Genomic DNA, 17,944 nt, shown 5'->3' with positions numbered 1-17,944 from the left:
TCTACCTGTGCCCAAGGAGCGTAGTCCTTCCATTGTCGGTAGAATCTACTCTCCTGGACCTCCGTCCAACGTCCTCGACAAGAACTCGCGTCGTTCGTCCGCCTAATCAAAGTGCTGAAAGCGTCCTCCAGAAGACGACGGGGCACCCTGACTGGCCAAGGTTCCTGCTGAACAGCATCCTCGCGCAACCCGACCAAGTCGTAGAGAGTTGGCTGCAGAGAGGCAAATCTGATCAGTGCTCACTCGAGACAGAATCCGTGATGAACTAGGACTTACGACTTGTTCTCCGAGGAGATACTTTTCAGGTGACTTGAGGATCCTTTCTAGCTTGTTCAGAATGGCCTGTCGAAGCGAGTCCGAGATCGCCTCGTTGTCCCAAGTTCTTTCTAAGTAACGTTCGAGTGAGGTGAAGTCGTCGATGACGCCGCGCGCGGTATTCGGTATACGGTCTCGCAGCTCTGCCAATCTCGCTCCGAGCAATGTTGACGTGTCGCTCATTTGTCGGGTTGTCGGTGGAGTTCTTCAATTGATGTGCGAAGTATGCGAGAACGATTCGTTGAGCGACGAAGAATTGGCGTAGCGGTCTGGAATCAGTATGGAAAGACTGGAGAGAGACGAGGGTGAGAGATTGGAAAAGGAAGAAAGGGATTCGAGCGGGAACACGGGCCTCTGTTCGGATCTCCAAAGTGGGTTGCGGCATAGCTTGATCGGTACTGTCAGGCGTCATTAGAGTCGAGCACCTTTCTCAGCTTGACTGCTCAACTCGTGTCTTGTGCCTCCGAAGCTCGATCCTAGTGAAAAGAAAAGAGTAGAGTAGTACTTTTTTTGCACGAACCAAAGAGAAGTAAAGGGAAAAGGGAAAGCAAACGATCGGTAACAACAGAGAGAGCACGGGAAAGAACGAAAGGAGAAGACCGTGGCGTGTATCGGAGAACGGAAAGGGGCAGAGGAAAGAGGGAGAGTAAAGCGAGACCGTCGAAACAAGTTCTGCTTCAGTGTTTCAAGGCTTGTTCGAACCAATTCGCTACTTCCGTCTGTTCATACGAGATCGACGAGTCAGTTTAAGTCACAAGTCAATGAAGAAAGAAAAGGGAGAAGACTGACGCAAGAGGTCGTTTCAGCTTCAGTGAGAGCGGTCATTCGATCTCCTTTCCAACGAGTAGCCTAGATCAAACAAATATTAGCCGAGAACGATCAATGGAAGAAACCAAATGACTCACCTTGCAGTAGAGAGCGACTGCGGGAGTCAATCCAGCGAGAGCGATCGCTCGATGATGTTCCGACAACTGAACGTCCATTTTCTTCTTTTCGACCATTTCTCCATCGACTTCGACCTCTTCGAACACGGGACCGAACGGGAAACTTTCGAGGATCGGATCAATCTTGGCACGAGAGTTGAGCGATTTCGGAAGAGGGTAGTAACGACCGGCGAGGTAATCGAGACTGAGACTGATTTGAGATTCTCCTGGAGTGACTCGGTTGAATTCGAAGCCCTCGGGAGCGGGAGGGAGGGGAGTAGAATGGAATGGCGAACTAGATTGAGGGGGAGTCGAGGTTTCATCGACGACCGTTTCGTCGTTCGCTGCAGCAGTCGAGTTGTCGCCGTTCTGTGAGGTCGAAGCTACAGGTACTGGTGAAGCAGCCACGGCTCCTCCTCCTCCTCCCGGGGTCGACGCAATCGAAGGACTCGTCCTCTTCTCGAAGATACTCATCGCTCCCAATCCTCCGACTGCTTCTCCGACAACCCCGACCGATCCAGTTCCAGCTCCTTCCTCATGTTGCATCAAGTCCTTCAATTGGTAAATCTGTCCCGTCAATTTAACGTTCCCACTCGCTTGATCTTTCCAAATCGCGTGAATTTGCATGAACAAACTTCGATCTTGAGCACCTTCCGACAATTGATGATGAGGAGGTAAATCTTGATCTCGATGGTGAATCACTCGAACGAAATCGTTGACCCAGACGAGCTCGGAACCGAAGTAGATCGATTGGTAGAACCAGTTGTTCTTCGCGCGTTGCATTTCGAGTCGAGCTTGTTCCGAAACTCCTTCTTCGTGAGGGGCCGTAACGAAGTGTCCGTCTTTGATGATGAATCGATCGCTGGCGACAAGGGTATGGTCAGTTACTGACGCAGAGGAAGAGGCGAGAGAGAGCTGCTCACATGAGTGAAAACGAAGACATGACATGAGCGGCGATTTGCATCGCAAACGCCAACGGAGCCACTGCCTGTTCCAACCCTTTCAATGCTTCCAACTGAACTTTCCGGACCCTATTCCCATTCCAAATCATCTCGATCGTTTCGGGACTCAACAACCTCTCTTTCGCCCAAACGTTATCCGGTACACTCGTATCCAACCAAGCTTTAACGTCCGTCTCTTCCAACCCACTCGCTTCGTTCTTCGTTCCCAAGTATTGTACTTGGTAGATCCATCTCTTTTCGTTTGAGAATTTCGGAATCGAATTCGAACCAGCGACGTAATCTTCAGCGAGAGTCGAATTGGTTCTTTCTTCTCGATCTCGAATGATTGCTGGCCAATGAGTAATACAAACTTTCGATTCCTCCTCCGACTTGTTGGCGTTCGTGTCGGTCGAAGAAGGAGAAGGAGAAAATACGAGGGTATCTTGAGGAATTTGAGCCCAAACCATTTCTCCCTGTCGGAATTTCGCTCGTCCGAGTAAATCCGAATCTCGTTGTTTATCGACGAAAGCTCCAGAGTAAGAAGGTTCAGGCGAATCGGAATTGAACGTTCGAGACCTAACTGGTTGTTTCCCACTCGTTGCTGCTGAACCGGAAGTCGAAGCTTTAGGTTTCTTCTCCTCTTTTGCTTTCTTCTCTGCGACGGCAGCAGGGTTGAGAGATCGTTTCGGTTTCGTTGAAGTCGAAGTCGAAGTCGAAGGTTGAGGAGTACCCGTCGAACGTTTTTCAGTCAATCCTTCATTCTTGTTGACTTCGGTTTGAGTACGTTTCGTACAGTATTGACATTTGCATCGTTGACGATTGTCCGGGGCGTGAGTCAGGAGCCAGAACAAGTGTGGAATGATTTCGTTTGCTGAACGGAATTTCGCGTTCGAGGGAGAACCTGGGTGAAACGAGGTTTCAGCTGTTAGCGAGCGGAGAGGAGGTCCGGAGGAAGAGAGAAGAGAGACGTACCGAAGACGTAGGGATCCGTTCGGATTTGGCCTGAACCGGTAACCGTGTGATGAACCGTGAAGAGATAATCGCGAGGAAACGCATCGAGGATCCAGAATTCACCTGGAACACGATCAAGCCCTCATCAGTACATTCTCGAAAGATACTAATGAGCGAGTCGACGGGTCACCTTTCTTAGAGATTGCCAACAATCTCGCGAGTTCATCTCCAATTTTCTCCAACTGATTCTTGTGTCTCCCTGCATCTTTCACTTCCCTCTCGAACCAATAAGTTTTCCCCCCTTCTTTGTTCCTCGGATCAAACTCGTTATCCTTCGGCCATTTCGTCTTCGTTCCGTCCGTCACATTCGAGTTGAACTTGATGACATGTCGATTATGTTTCGAATTTGTCCCGTTCGCGCGAATGATCGTGTAATGAGGAAGAGGAGGAGGATTGTAAGAGTTCGAGATGAGAGGGATTGAGGCACGTCCACGTCGTTTCTTTGCTGGAGGAGGGGCGAGGGAGTTCGTCGAAGGAGCAGCGGGGACGGAAGAAGTAGAAGCGAGAGGAGGAGGAGAATCTTGAAGGGGACGTTTCATCGCTGCAGAAGAGGATGGACCGGGACCTGCGATCGCACCTCCTTGACTCGTAGCTTGTGCAGGTTCAGCGACGTGATTAGTCGTGGTGATTGTCGCGAGAGGTTGTTCATCTTCATCGGAAGAAGCTAGTTGATCCGTTTCTCCACTCGGCGAGTTTACGTTCGAGTCGTTCGCGGTGGTACTTGAAGCTTGACTACGAAATAGAGCTGCTTGAGTAGTTGGAGCGGGGTCTTCGACTGGTTGAGGTTGAGCGAGAGCTAGAGTTGGAATCGTTTCGGATTGATCGTTTGACGGTTCTCCCGCGGTTGGAGTTTCGCTCATTGTTGAGTGGCGAACGCGCTTCCTTAAGTCGCGTTGTTTGACTTGAGGAGAGACGAGATGGGAGTCAAGGAGCCCTCCAATCGAAATGCTTGTTCCTCTCCCTTTACTCTCTACCACTACCTTCCGCCTCTTAGAGATGTCATCCGACGCAGATGTACTAGCAGAAATTGCACGACTATCCTGTGCGTCTCCCTTTCCCCTCTCTCCCCGTATCCTTAAAGTGCTCACTCGTTTGCCTTTCCAGCGGCAATCGATCAACACAAACAATCTTCGGCTGTCCCTACTCGAGGTAGAGGAAGAGGCAGAGGTCGAGGATCGTACAGGGGTAGAGGTAGAGGAGCAGCTGCAGGAGGTTCGACTCATCGAAACGCAACTTGGGTCGCTCCTCATCTACCTCAACCTCCTTCAACCACGCACCCATCTACGAGCAGAAGCGGGACGACTACGCCAGTAGAGAGAGGATCGATGACTCCGATGCACGCTTCTTCGTCGGGAGCCTCGATCAAACAGGAGAGAGCACCTCCTCCGCCCCCGAGAGAGGTCACGATTGGTGGAGTTGTGTTCACAGCTGATGCAAGAGGGAACAAACTAGTTAGGAAATCAGGCTAGCCTTCGATTTCACTCACTCGAACCCCGTCGCAGTGGTTGATTTTGACCATTAACAGATTCTACTCCTTCGACTTCGACTTCTACCGCTCCCGTTCCATCTACCTCGACCGTCACTCCCACCTCAGGACAAGACTCGACTCCCCGACGAACCTCTCACCTCGGAACGACCTACATTCGAACGAAATCTGGAAATTTGGTTTCACTCGCGTTCGCGAGGGATCGGAAACTCAAGAATGATCTGTTGAAGGCGAAGAAGGAGAGATTGGAAAAGTTGGGAGAGATTATTGGAGGTGTACAAGGGGCGCGGAATAAGAGTGCGAGAGGGAAGGGAACGAGAGGAAGAGGGAGAGGGTAAGCTCATTCGTTTCTATCTTTTAACCTTTCGATACAGGCGCTCATCTCTTTCAACCCACGTTCACAGTGGATTCAATCGTTCGACGAGGATTCCGAAACCTCCGAAGCCGAAATCCGACAAACTTTGCATCTTTTTTCAAAAAACTGGTAAACCTACTCTCTCCCTTCCTCGCGCTCTTCTCCGGAGCTCTCTGACTCCCGTTCACCTTAGGTCAATGTTCACGAGCTCACACGTGTCGCTACGTGCACGACTCTACGAAAATCTCGATCTGTCCTCTCTTCCTTCGATCCTCGTGTCCCCGAACGGCCTCTACCTGTCCCCTCTCTCACCACCCGAACGCTCATCGTTCCCCTCATTGTTCTCATTTCCCTTCCTGTACCCGACCCGCTTGTCCCTACGCCCACGTCGTCGTCAGTCAGGACGCGAAGGTTTGTCGAGAATTCGTCGAGTATGGATGGTGTGAAAAGGGGGAGGAATGCGACAAGAGACATGTGAGGGAATGTTGGAGGTTTAGTGAGGAGGGGAAATGTGATGTTGTGGGTTGTAAGGAACCACATATCTTGAGGAGGGTACATTCGCAGGAATCGGAAGATGAGGATGAAGAAAACGACGACGACGACGATGAGGGAGAGGAGGAAGGGGAGGAGGATGCGCAGGAGGAAGTAGAGAGGGATGCAGAGGAAGAGCTGAGCAGAGAAGAGAAAGGAATCAAGAGGAAACGAGCGGCGGGAATCTCTGGAGAAGCAGGGAGGAGATTGATGAATAACAAGAAACTCAAGAAATCGAAGTCGAAAGGAGGATTACAAGATCAACAGGATTTCGTTCAACTTTCAATTCCTGCTTCGGATCTAGAAGACGAAGATGAGGGTGATTCGGATGAAGATGGAATGAGCGTCGATTCGGATGATTTGGCGGATGAGGAAGAAGGAGAGGACCAACAACCTGTATATACCTATTTCTCTTCTCTTTTCTCTTCTCTCGTGCTTTTCTCTCTGCATCTCTCCCTCTCTGGAGTTGGAGGGAGAGACGCCTCGGAACGAGACGAAAGAGAAAACCCCGAATTTTTCGAGACCCTATCCAAATACTCTTTTTCGTTTTTGCCTTGTGATTTACAGCTTCCCGCCAACCCTGAACCGACAACAACCTCAGTCTCAACTTCAACCTCAACGTCAACAGCGCCTCCGACTGTTCTCCCCCATCCCTCGACTTCGAATCAGACTCCGCCGGTCAAGAAAGTGATCAAACGAAGGCATTACGATCAACCTCCTGCGGCGTTACTCGATCAGACTGACGAACTCGACTATGGTCTGTCTTCAGACGACGAGCCTCGAGTCGAAGATCAAGCGCAAGACGAAGGAGAAGAGGCGGGGGACGAAACGATTTACCTCGAAGCATCGGAGGGACTCGATCTCGACGAGTCTGAGGCCGGTCAGGAGGAAGTACAAGGAGCCGAGGAGGAGGAAGATAGTGACGACGAGGACGATACCGATGTCGCGAACCTTCTCCGAAGATAAACTGAGGAATTGAGCTCGTTTCTCTAGCATTATTTGCACTGCCTCATTTTCTCTTGCTGCTCGTTACCTCGTGCTTGTTGTAATACAGTACAGTATATTCACATCTTCGCAAGTGAGAGGGAAGAGACCAGCGGAACAATTGATTCTAAACACCTCGAAAACGAAAACGAACGTTGTGCTCCACTCTATCTAGTTTTAACCTAAGCGTAGCTCAACAAGCGGGAGAAGAAATCGGGATCCGAACACTCGTCTGTACGTTACGAAGCACAATCGAGTCAGTCTGCCTGCTATGAGGTTCCAAGCGCAAACTCGAGATTGATCGACGTACCGCTAATCCCGCTAGACTCGTCTCTTTGTATGAAGTGTGCATGTCACGCGCGGTTTGTCGCATTGCTTCGATTGCTTCGTCGAGAGTTACTGAATGTTGACCATCTCCTGCGAGGGCGAGTTGAGCGGCTGTAGAGGAGAGAGCAAATCGGATGAGATGGCGAAGAGATAAGATGAACGGTACGGAGTCGTCCATGAGTCAGCTACATGATCGACATGAAGAACGAGAAGAGGCGAGTCGCGTACCAGTTACAGCCTTCACTGAGCCGAGCGCGTTTCGTTCGATACACGGGATCGCGACAAGTCCATCGACAGGATCACACGAAAGTCCGAGCGAGTGTTCGATACCAATCTCAGCAGCTTGAAGGATCTGTGCCGGTGAACCTGAGGAAGAAAAGAGGATACGTTAGTTTGCTGCGTGAAACTGTTTCGAGCGCAGACTCACCTCCTAGACAAGCAGTGTATCCTCCTGCCGCCATCGAGGTAGAAACTCCTACTTCCGCCATACACCTAAGCCGACATCATTGAACAATCAGTTGCCATGCAACAAAACTACATGAGACGTCGTCTTACCCTCCTTCGGCCGCCGAGATCGTAGCTCCTCGTTTGTACAACATTCCGATCGCGGCGGCCGTGAGCAAGAACGTTTGCGTATCTCGTTGAGGATCGTCAGAGATGAACTCGATCAAGTACTGTTTCACGCTAACGACCGTCAGTCGGAGTTTGAGCTCGAGAGTGGTGGAAGCGAGTCACCTTGAGTACAGCGGGAATGACACCCGCCGCTCCGTTCGTCGGTGCAGTCACGACTCTTCCACCTCCTGCGTTCGTCTCGTTGACTGCGATCGCGTAGAGTGAAAGGAAATCTAGACCAGGGAAAGTAGGACGTTTCGGTGGGGGAGGCGATAGAGGGTGATCTGGTGATCCGACTACGAGAGGAGCTTTCGAGTGAGATGTTCTTCGACGAAGGGCGGAAGGAGACGAGGATGCGGAGGGATCGTCGGGAGAGGAGGTAGTTGGGAGCGCGAGAGGAGGACCGGAAGAAGCTGGGAGGGATGATGTGAGAGGTGAAGAGTTCAACGTTGGATAGAAACCTGCAGAGTTTACGGTTAGCGCGTACTTCGAACCCGTCTACTGGTTCGAGGTAAGGACTAACCTTTGAAGAGCTTCTTGTACAAGCCCGGTGCCCTTCTTCGGACTCTCAACCGACCAGGTAGCATCTCTTCCTCTGCGTGCGAGCTCATCACTTCAGCGAGGTACAAGTAAGCGCTGACGAGACGAACGGCTCACTTGAGGAAATCCCAGCATGAATCGATTGATCCATGACATTCCAGATTTGCAGGAGAGTATCGTTGATTTCCTCATCTGTTCTGAAAGCTCGTTCGTTCTCCCAGACCCTGTGGACACCTAGACCTCGTCAGCTTCCTTTTGCTGAAGAAATCCGGTCAAGCTCACAGTTGAGCGATCGTAAGCTATAGCTCAAAGAGTCGTCAGTCTGGATCTTTTCGAGTCAACGCAGTTCAGACGTACATTGTGTTGCCTCGTCATGTTGAGCAGCCCATTCGCATTCCTGAACAAGTAAGGCGGAACATTCGTTTCTTGCTTTTCCTCCTTCGTTTCTTCCTGCTTCGATTCAGTTGTTGTAGACTCGCTCGAGCTAGAGGGAGAGGGTAGCGACTTCGACACGTCAAGGAGTTGAGAAGCTGGCAGACCGTGAGTCTGATCTCGTCGAGAGTGATCCGCATCATTCTTCTTGATTGATCGATAATATAGATTCTCATCGACCTGAGTTTGTTCATTGACGACGAATCCACCTCCGACCGAGAAGTATGTGTTCGTAGCGAGCATGTCACCTTCCTTGTCGAATACTGAGAACTTCATTCCGTTCGGATGAAGCGGGAGAGGCTCCATTGTCCAAATCATGTCGCGACGATGTGTGTACGAGATCGAATGAGTCGAGTTGAGGGAGAGAGTCGAGGTGTCGAGAATCTTGGCGTAGCGGGAGTTTATCGTCGAGGGTCTGTGGATGCGAAAGTTCAGCGAGAATCGTGGACGAAGAAAGCTCGAACGACACTCACTCGATAGTCTCGGGATCACCCCCTTCCAAACCCATCATGATTGCCTCGGGTGTCAAATGTCTGATGCACTCACGTCTTTAGCTCCTTCTCGCAGATCGAAAGGAAACGAGGTTCACTCACCCTTTCCCCGTCGCAGCAAGACTGCCAAACAACCCAATTTTGATCGTCTTGACCTTCTCCAGCAATCCAAGATCGATCAAATCATTCACGAAGATCTTTCCCGCTCGCATAGGTCCGACAGTGTGAGAAGACGAGGGCCCTGTCGACGCGAGAGTTAACGATTGGACGGGTCAACGATGGAGACCACTCGAAAACTCACCGACGCCGATTGAGAACAAATCGAAAGTCGAGATAACGGCGTGTTCTGCTCGGGGTAGCGCGGCGGCTTCATCGATTTGAGCTGAAGAATCGGAACTGGATCCATGCGAAGGAGAAGGGGAAGAGGAAGACGGGTCGAGAGGGAGGATGTCTGAGCGACTCGGGCGAGAAAGATGGAAGGAGCGGACTGTCACAGATCGGAGCGAGGATGGGGGCGAGGCGACAAGGATTCGGTAGGATGGGTGTGCTAGCCGTCGCGTTGCTAGGGAGAACATCGTAGAGGCCTGAAGGAGGGGGGAACGGGTGTTGAACGACAGAAAGAGAGGTGAAATCTCTGGCTCGAAAGGGTGATCTTGCCGAGTCGACGGAGTAGCCTGTGACCGATCTGTCGTTGACTAGCTTCTCCAAAGTCGAAGAGTGGAGAAGCAAAAGGCAAACCGAGCGCGACGATTTGGTTTCATCTCTTTCTCCCTCTCGCCCACTTCAGACACCTTCAGCCCCGACAAAGTTGCGTCAGGAATGGTGTCAGCACCTCTCAGTTCGACCTGGGACTTGCTAGGAGGTACCGCGACAACATTTTATCGCAAAGTTGAACTGTATTCCCTCGTTGAATCAAACCTCGCCTCGATCGACCTATCCGACTATGTAGTTGTAGCAGCGAAGCATGGTGGTCCGATAGGTAAGATTGTCTCTCTGCTGCTTGACCGTGGGGCTGGCTGACTCGGGTCGAGAAGGGACAATCTAACAGCGATGATGCGGGATTCTTCGAAACCCGTGTTACTCTCTTCGGGCGATCAAGCACATCTAGCTCATTCGGATAGGAACAAGATCAATGTCTACTCGACTGCGGGACTCTTGCTTCAGACGATCAAGGTGAGTTTTCCTCCCTCCCCCACACGTCTCTCTCTGCTTCTCCTCTTCTGACTCCCTTCTTTGGGATGATAGTGGGATGCGCCTACAAAGATCATACAACTTGGATGGACGGCACAAGAGCAACTCGTGATCCTGACTCAAGACGGAACTTATCGACTCTACCCTCTCACTCCAACTTCGACCGGTCTCGATTCGAGCTATACACAACACTCCCTCGGTTCAGAAGTAGCGACAGATTTGGGAGGTGTAATGCAGGCAAAGATCAACGAGGAGGGAATGGTGGTAATGTTGGGAAACTTTCAATTCGTCGAAGTGAAAGGATGGGCGAAAACATCCTCGACTGGCGACGAATCCAAATCGACTTCGACGCGAGGCAGTTCGACGGGCAAGGGTAAAGTCGTGCCACTTGCGCAGGTTCAACTTGAAGGTGTTCCCGACTGTTGGTGTGTTATCCCTTCGAGCGTGAGCAGTTCTCGAGGAACGGAGGTTTTGATCGGTACCGGTCAAATGATCTTGAGATTGGACGAGATCGAAGTACAAGATCAAGTGAGTCTCTCCTCATTCACGGAAGTCTCGTGAGCGATTGAAGTGCTCATCGCTCGCTTGTTTACAGCGAGTGAATCGAGGTCCATTCCGTTCGATCGTCCCTTCTCCTTCTGGCCGTTTCCTCGCTCTTCTCACCTCCTCCTCCGAACTCTGGGTCACCTCTCTCGACTTTTCTCGCTCTCTATCCGAATTCTCGCTCGTCAACGAGGCCCCAGGCGAATCTTCCCCGATCCGAAAGATTGAATGGTGCGGATCGAATTCGGTCGTCGTGGCGTGGGAGAGGACGATAGTTATGGTCGGACCGTTTGGAGAAACTCTAAAATACTTCTATGCGGATCCGGTCGAGTTGATCGGAGAGGTGGATGGAACTCGGATATTGAGCTCGGAAACTTGCGATTTCTTGCAGATCGTCCCACGTATGTCTTCTTCTCACTCTCCATGAGGCGATCAATGACTCACCTACGCATCACGCCCCACAGAATCATCGCAATCCATCTTCTTGCCAGGTTCAACTTCTCCCGCTTCAATTCTCTACGAAGCCTCACAGCTCTTCAATCAACGATCTCCGAAAGCCGACGAGTACATAAGATCGATTCGAGGAGATCTTCATACTGCCGTCGACGGCTGTATCGATGCGGCGAGTCGGGAATGGGACGTCGAGTGGCAGAAGAAACTGTTACAGGTGAGTCGAACTCTCTGCTACCCTCAGAACTCTGCTCATCACTGACTCGAAATGAGGAAATAGGCTGCAGCATTCGGGAAAAGCTTTCTAGAAGCTTATAATCCGACAGAATATGTTCAGACGACCAAAAATTTACGAATCTTGAATGCTCTTCGAGATTACAAGGTTGGGTTACCGCTTACAATAGACCAGTGCGTCTCTCTCCGGTCGTTCGCGAGATGATAGCCACTAACGTCCAGACGATGATACAGATTCAACGCTCGACCGCTACCTCATCTGATCGCCCGGCTCAACTCGCGCTCTCAACACCTCCTCGCCCTTCGAATCTCTTCCTATCTCGGCTTGTCGCCCTCTCCAGTTCTTCGACATTGGGCGCAACAACTCATCGCCTCCTCTGCTCCATCTTCTTCCGCCGCCGTCCTCAACTCGAACGCTCTGCCGAAAACCGATCAAGAAATCTGTACTCAAATCGTCGACAAGCTCTCCTCGTTCTCTCTCGACCCTCGCTCTCCTCCAGCCGCCGCACGCTCCTCGAGTACGTCGCAACTGTCTGTAGCAAGCAGCTCAATTATCACCCCGATCGAGTTGTCCAGCGCAGACATCGCTCTGACGGCTTTCAACCTTGGACGAACGAGGTTGGCGTTGATGCTAGTCGAGAAGGAGATGAGATGTGACAAGAAGATTGGAATGTTGAATCGAATGGGAGAGATCGAGAGGGCACTCGAAGAGGCTGAGAAGAGTGGAGACTCAGATCTAGGTTAGTCTCTCTTCCTCTTCCAGCGACGTTGAGTCTAGCTGAAGATGGATTGTCGAGCAACTACAGTCTATTCGGTCTTGTTGCCGATGTTGGCGAATCGAGCTTCGGGAGACGTTTTCCGATTGTTACCTCCTTATCCCCTTTCGACTTCGCTTCTTCAACTTTACGGTCACGATTCCGATCGAAAGTTGTTGAGAGACTTCTACTACGTCGATGATCGGAGATGGGAGAGTGCACTGCTCGAACTCGAGGAGAGTGCGGAATTGAGAGACGAGTTTGGGGAGAGAGTCGAGAAAGTCAGGAAAGCCGGCAAGAGATTCGCGGAGGACAAAGAATACGCTTTCGAGGCAAAGGTGAGTAGTCTACCTCCAGCTCCTTTCAATGTCGAGTGTTAACGCCTCGTCCCGAGTGGAAATAGATGACGGAAGAACATGTCAAACTGCTGATTCTACAACAAACGCTCGAGAGTGAATCTCCGAACAAGCGGAAATATGTCGGGTTGAGTGTCAATGATACGATCAGGACATGTATCTCGGACGGACTCGAGAAGAGGGTGGACAAGATCAAGAAAGATTTCTCAGTTCCCGATAAACGGTCAGCCTTTCCCTTTGCTCCGATTTCGCCTTCGGCTATCACGCTGATGATCGAGAGAATCCAGGTTCTGGTACGTCAAGATGAAATCGCTCGTTTCGATTCGAGATTGGGACGCTCTCGATACATTCTCTCGCTCGCGCAAATCTCCAATCGGCTACGAACCTTGGGTCGACGCTCTCATTGCCGCGGGAGCTCAACGACAGGCTGTCAAGTATATTGAGAAATGTGAAGGGAGGAATCGAGTCGAGTTGTTTGTCAAAGCGGGAGAATGGGTTCTGGCAGGAGAGGAAGCGGTCAGAAGAGGCGAGAGAGGGAAATTACTGTGAGCCAATCCTTGCTCTCGAGACGACTTTCGACACGAGATGACTCAACGTTGTCTGTGGTGAAGGGATCTCAAATCACGAGCGCCGAATTCGATCATCGCGGCTCAGCTTGACGAGCTCATTCGATCTATGGAGCAAGCGGGTATGTGAGACGTTGGGGACTGTAGGAAGCTGTTTCGTATAGTGTTGTCACTTGTAAGATCTCGTTTTTTCGACCCCCGAAGATCAACGGAGATCTCCGTCGGCGCAGGGCTCCCATCGTCGTTCGTCGTCCCTGCTCACTGATCGCGTCTCTCAAGTCCCTCGACCCTCTGCTTCCTCTCCTTCCTCTCCTTTCTCTCATTACTCTCAACCCGCTCTTGTCGCCGCCGACATTGAATCTCCTCGAGCCGACGACAGTGGGGAGCGATATTACAGAACTCCAGGAGGCCTTGAACACGCTGAAGCAACGCATCCCCCGACGAGCGCGATGCACTCGAGCCGACTTCTTAGAACTGCGTGCGTACTTAAGAGCAAGCTGGCACAACAAAAGTATTTCGGACTCCCTTCGCCAGGCCATTCTCACGAACCTGCGAAAGATTCTCGATCTACAAACACTTTCCCCAGAACACGTCGTAAGTTCTTCTTCGACTCAAGAAGATCCTAGCCAGAGCTGATCAAACTTGTCTTTCGTCAGCCATCTCTGCACGATTTGGTGGGATTGAACGCTAGTTCGAGCAAGGCAGAGCCTTGGCCCGTCGAGGTTCCTGTGCATCTCCTAGACCAGGCTTTGAAGACCCTGATCAGGAGGACGACGTACACTGAGGCCTGTCGAAATCTTGAGCGAGAGGTCGAAAAGAACGAATTTCATCGAGATTGGGACAAGCTCGAACCGTGGGCGCAAGTCGAATGTATAGGATATACTCTCTCAGGGATTGAGCCCGTACTTAAAGCGAAGGAACAGCGAGAGGCGGAAATCAAGGCAATCGAGGCGAAGAAAACTCAGACGGCTAACGATGGAACGAAACCTCGTAGTCGATTCAATCAACATACTCCAGGTAGTGAGAAGGTACGAAAAGCGTGTGCACGTTCTTTCGCTCACGTTGTCGAAGACGTCGAATACTGACTCTGTGTGCAGCCAAAATTGGAGATCTACACCGAAATCGTTCATCGAGAAGATCCAGTTTCGTTTCAACAAGTTCTCGCCGAGTCGAGTGCGCTAGCGGCTTCAGCTGAACACGTCGTATGTTTTGATCTATATCTTGCGTGCGATCCATCAGTCAGGATCTGATCGTCGCTTCGTCTCGTCGTTGATCAAGCCGGCGCATCAGTCACAAACAAGTCCTCGTTCTTCCGCCCGCCCCGCTTCTCACTCCAAACGTCGATTCAATTCGCCTCCTACACCTCCTCGTCGTCATCATCGATCACTTCTGCCAGCTCAATCTCCCTTCCGAGTGACATCTCGTTCAACTATCCTCGGTGACGGTGCTGGTCAACCACAAGTTGTTCTACCCACTCCGTACATCGAGTCTTCAATCCAGCCGCCAAATCAACTTTCATCGAGCTCGACCCCCTCCTTCACCTTTCATCCTCATGCCATTCCCGATTCCTTTCATACCTCTTTTCACTATCTTCACACCCCGTCTCACCCTGGCCCTCAGTCTGTTTCTATCGATCCTCTCTTATTATCGCACTCTGTTCCTCACGATTCTCCCTCCGTTCACGCCACTTCTCGTCCCCAGGGCCGATCCTACTCGCCCCGAGGTTCTCAATCTCCTCCCTTTCCCTTTCCTTTTCAATCCCCGCCTCCTCATACTCGTCGACCTGAATCTCCCTTCCAAGCGACATCTCGAACTCCCTCTGCGCTTCACCAATTCGCAACGTCGGCTCCGACGAAGGAAGGGGGTAAGGATGAAGGGGACGATTGGATGAATTTAGTCAACTTGGATTGAGGCGAGCGACGCTAGATTTGGATTTCTCACCCCTTGTCTTCCCTTCGAAACTACTGTACTTGTCTCTCTGCTATTCGATAGACTCACCTCTCTCAAGCTCGCGTTCACGAGTCACAGGAAAGAAGGGAGAAGCTTCATTGCGAGATACGGAATAAGCTCAGAAGCAGCTATACGGAAATGAACTAGAATCGAACGAGTTGAGAGGCTGACGCTGCCATTGCGACGACCGGCGTTACAGTAGTACAGAGAGAGGCGGATCTCTAACGTTGGTGAACTGGCCATTCTACCGAACGAAATGAGCCTGTAGCGAAAGAGAGTCAGTTTCACATTCCTGCACGAAAGTCAAAGCTCAAAGAGCCAGAGACTTACCTGAACTGCTGGATGACCATGTTGAGCGCTCACTCTCATGATCGCATCGTAGGCGTCATAAGGAGGGGTAGAAGTGTTGGGAACAGCCTTGACTTTGTTCGGAGTTTTGGACTTCTTCTCGACGGGACGAGTTTTCACCGAGTAAGCCTGCGATGACGACGAGTCAGCCAGAGTATCTCGAGAGACAGACAAGTGTACTCACTTGGACGGAAGGATCACCGTGACGAGCGTTCAAAGCCATGATTTGAGAGAAAACGTCGAGGGGAGGAACATCGAGAGGAGTTGACGACGGTTGAGGACGAGGAGACGAAGAGAAGAAGCGACGAAGGATCGACTGACGACGGGAAGGCTCGAATCAGCCAGAAGCTACGGGGGCTATCGAAGAAGAGGAAGAACGATGCTTACTTTCGATCGTTTTGACCCAGGCGAAGCGTCGGAGGAGTAGGTAGACATCGTCGAAACGGAGGAAGTGGAGTCGAGGTACGAGGAGGAAGAAGTAACGAGAATGGTGAACGAGGAGAGGAGCTCGATGAGATGGGAGAGAAGAGAAGAGAAGAGAAGAGAAGTTCACATCCGTTTCGTCCCTTTTCTGCGTCCGGCTCTTCGAGTTGTAAGCAAGTGATGACTGAGAACAATTCGACGCGACTCAGCCATTGAATGATCTGTCAGCGACCTCGAGTCGACTTCGACATCGACTCGACGAGGCGACGGGACGGGAGTTTTCGATCGCTTTTGATTGCATTGAAACGTCCGAGTCGAGGTCACGAGGGGATGCTCGAAAGCCCGAGCGCGAATAGAGAGTCGATTTCGGGGATTCCGAACAGTGTCGAAATTATTCTGTGCGACGAGTCAATGTCGAAGCGGTCAAGAAGTCGCGGCATTACGTCGAGGAAAGTAGCAAGTGTCGGATTTGGGAGTTGGTAAGTCTGAGAGTTCGTGTTTGAGGGAAAAGACGAGGGCGGGCTATGCAGTCGTTCGGAGCAGCCGGCGTCTCCCATGAACCTGACATGCTCAGTAGCAACTGACGAGATGCGGAATCTGAGAGAAAAACTCTGTTTCTCACGAAAAAGGCTTGATGCTCGTTCAATCACGACTACAGCCTACGAAGGCGTCTCAGGGTTCGCGGATCCACCCGCTTCCTTCTCCTTATCTTTCGGTTCTTTTGGTGGCCATTCGACCCCCGGAATCGAGCCACCCGCTTCCAAAATCGCTCGTTCCTCCAACGTCAAGAACCTCCCACCTGGTCCTCGAGGTCTTCTCATAGCGTGTTTGTGGCGTGACTCGTGAAGGTACGGCTGAATATCGTAACGAGTCAGCCATCGACGTTTACGAGAAGAAAGTAGAGACGAGGGGAGCGTACCTTTCGTTCCCTCGATAATCTTCCCATTTCCTCCAACCTCGCTCGTGCCAACCTCCTCTTCAAGATTCGATGATACTGTTTCGCGTTGACGTACAGCGGTTCCGCCTCGTCCGCCGCCAAGCCTTGTTGCAAGACTTGACCAACTCCCGGTTCGACGAATTCTCCTCCTCCTCCCGTCGACGAGCCTTCGACCGTGATCCCTCCCGCTGAAGTTCCACTACCTCCTCCGTCTATTGAGCCGTATTCACTGCCCGGCGTCGCTCCTCCTCCTTCAAGGTTGTAATCCAAGAATTGATCAACTGCGTTATTTGGCGCCGAGTTATCCCTCACGACTTTCTTTCCTTTCCCTTTCGACTTGTTTCCTCCTCCTCCCGCTGCTGTATTTGTCGACTGTTTCTGTCGTTTCCCTCTCCTACTCCCCGTTGAATTTCCATTCGGGGTACTATTCCCACTATTCGCCGCACTCCTCTTTTTCCCATTCGTCTTCTTACTCCGTGGTTCGTAATCTCCATCTTCTGAATCCTGTACCGGTTCCTCGTCTTGATCGTCCTCCTCTTCCTCTTCTACGCGTCCTCCTGGAATCGGTGATTCTTCCTGATTGATCCCAGCCATTTGAGCGATTTCTTCTATTGTAGGTCCTCGAACTCCTGCACCCTCATACCCTCCAGATGGTGCTTGACCATAGCTCCCTGTTGTCGTAGCGTAACCTCCTCTCGACCCTCCAGCCTCAGCTTGTTCAGGGTTCCCGAAATAAGTTTCCTGATGAGAACTACTCCCCGTCGTCGCTCCTCCGACGCCACTGCTACTCAGGTAATTCGAATCAAAGTACTGAGGCTGTTCTCGTTGCTGGTGTTGCTGGTGTTCGAGGTAGGGATCATGATTAGAAGTTGAAGCGAACGCATTCGAGGAAGAAGAAGGAGGAGGGGGAGGGTAAAACACGAGAGGATCGGTCGGATGAGTGAAGTAGTGTGGAGGGGATTGCATTGGCGCTTCGTTTCGGGGGACTCGGAGGGAATGGGAGAGAGGTGGAAGCCGAGGAAGAAGTTGTTGATGATGAGATTCTTTAGGCGAGATCGAAGCGAGAAGAACGCGGAAGTGATGGGCAGAGAAGTCGATACAAGGGTTAGAGGGGATGCTGAGATGTACAGTGTTCGGAATGGCAAAGATGAGGAAAGTCAAGATGGGGTCTCCATGTTCTTGAAGTTTTTCCTCGGGAACGAGCGGGTTTCGTTCTTCGCAATTTCGCTCGCAAAAGCTTCAC

The 17,944-nt window shown here is 51.3% G+C and overlaps 6 protein-coding genes across 6 annotated transcripts; 2 read left to right on the top strand and 4 right to left on the bottom strand.

Annotated features, from left to right (window-relative positions):
• Positions 1-992: 992 nt before the first annotated feature.
• JCM6883_001093 (uncharacterized protein) lies at positions 993-4,050 on the bottom strand (the record flags this gene model as incomplete). Its single annotated transcript, XM_076635092.1, has 6 exons — positions 993-1,034; positions 1,105-1,164; positions 1,221-2,100; positions 2,162-3,080; positions 3,152-3,253; positions 3,321-4,050. The coding sequence occupies 6 exons, from the start codon at positions 4,048-4,050 to the stop codon at positions 993-995; spliced, it is 2,733 nt and encodes a 910-aa protein (XP_076484945.1).
• Positions 4,051-4,186: 136 nt separating this feature from the next.
• On the top strand, positions 4,187-6,528 carry JCM6883_001092 (uncharacterized protein; the record flags this gene model as incomplete). Its single annotated transcript, XM_076635091.1, has 6 exons — positions 4,187-4,232; positions 4,295-4,600; positions 4,716-5,010; positions 5,081-5,160; positions 5,225-5,958; positions 6,130-6,528. The coding sequence occupies 6 exons, from the start codon at positions 4,187-4,189 to the stop codon at positions 6,526-6,528; spliced, it is 1,860 nt and encodes a 619-aa protein (XP_076484944.1).
• A 211-nt stretch (positions 6,529-6,739) lies between these two features.
• Positions 6,740-9,523, bottom strand: JCM6883_001091 (uncharacterized protein; the record flags this gene model as incomplete). The annotated part of the gene is made up of 13 exons (XM_076635090.1): positions 6,740-6,778; positions 6,857-6,984; positions 7,102-7,239; positions 7,301-7,365; positions 7,429-7,547; positions 7,609-7,946; positions 8,009-8,080; positions 8,143-8,249; positions 8,308-8,324; positions 8,383-8,872; positions 8,931-8,990; positions 9,051-9,189; positions 9,250-9,523. The coding sequence occupies 13 exons, from the start codon at positions 9,521-9,523 to the stop codon at positions 6,740-6,742; spliced, it is 1,986 nt and encodes a 661-aa protein (XP_076484943.1).
• Positions 9,524-9,767: 244 nt separating this feature from the next.
• On the top strand, positions 9,768-13,173 carry VPS16 (tethering complex subunit VPS16; the record flags this gene model as incomplete). The annotated part of the gene is made up of 11 exons (XM_076635089.1): positions 9,768-9,927; positions 9,997-10,121; positions 10,194-10,667; positions 10,735-11,083; positions 11,147-11,349; positions 11,413-11,540; positions 11,601-12,106; positions 12,173-12,459; positions 12,525-12,700; positions 12,765-13,022; positions 13,089-13,173. The coding sequence occupies 11 exons, from the start codon at positions 9,768-9,770 to the stop codon at positions 13,171-13,173; spliced, it is 2,751 nt and encodes a 916-aa protein (XP_076484942.1).
• Positions 13,174-15,237: 2,064 nt separating this feature from the next.
• Positions 15,238-15,776, bottom strand: JCM6883_001089 (uncharacterized protein; the record flags this gene model as incomplete). The annotated part of the gene is made up of 4 exons (XM_076635088.1): positions 15,238-15,255; positions 15,324-15,470; positions 15,526-15,657; positions 15,729-15,776. 4 exons carry the CDS (start codon positions 15,774-15,776, stop codon positions 15,238-15,240), a joined length of 345 nt encoding a protein of 114 aa, XP_076484941.1.
• A 647-nt stretch (positions 15,777-16,423) lies between these two features.
• On the bottom strand, positions 16,424-17,667 carry HAP2 (transcription activator HAP2; the record flags this gene model as incomplete). Its single annotated transcript, XM_076635087.1, has 2 exons — positions 16,424-16,618; positions 16,684-17,667. 2 exons carry the CDS (start codon positions 17,665-17,667, stop codon positions 16,424-16,426), a joined length of 1,179 nt encoding a protein of 392 aa, XP_076484940.1.
• Positions 17,668-17,944: the final 277 nt, after the last annotated feature.

The sequence above is a fragment of the Sporobolomyces salmoneus genome (assembly GCF_050403485.1).
Source record: "Sporobolomyces salmoneus JCM6883 DNA, S_salmoneus_JCM6883_v1_ctg82, whole genome shotgun sequence".
Classification (NCBI taxonomy): Eukaryota; Fungi; Basidiomycota; class Microbotryomycetes; order Sporidiobolales; family Sporidiobolaceae; genus Sporobolomyces; species Sporobolomyces salmoneus.
The sequence above is the reverse complement of the archived record's forward strand: the minus strand, read 5'-3'. Positions and strand labels throughout refer to the sequence as shown.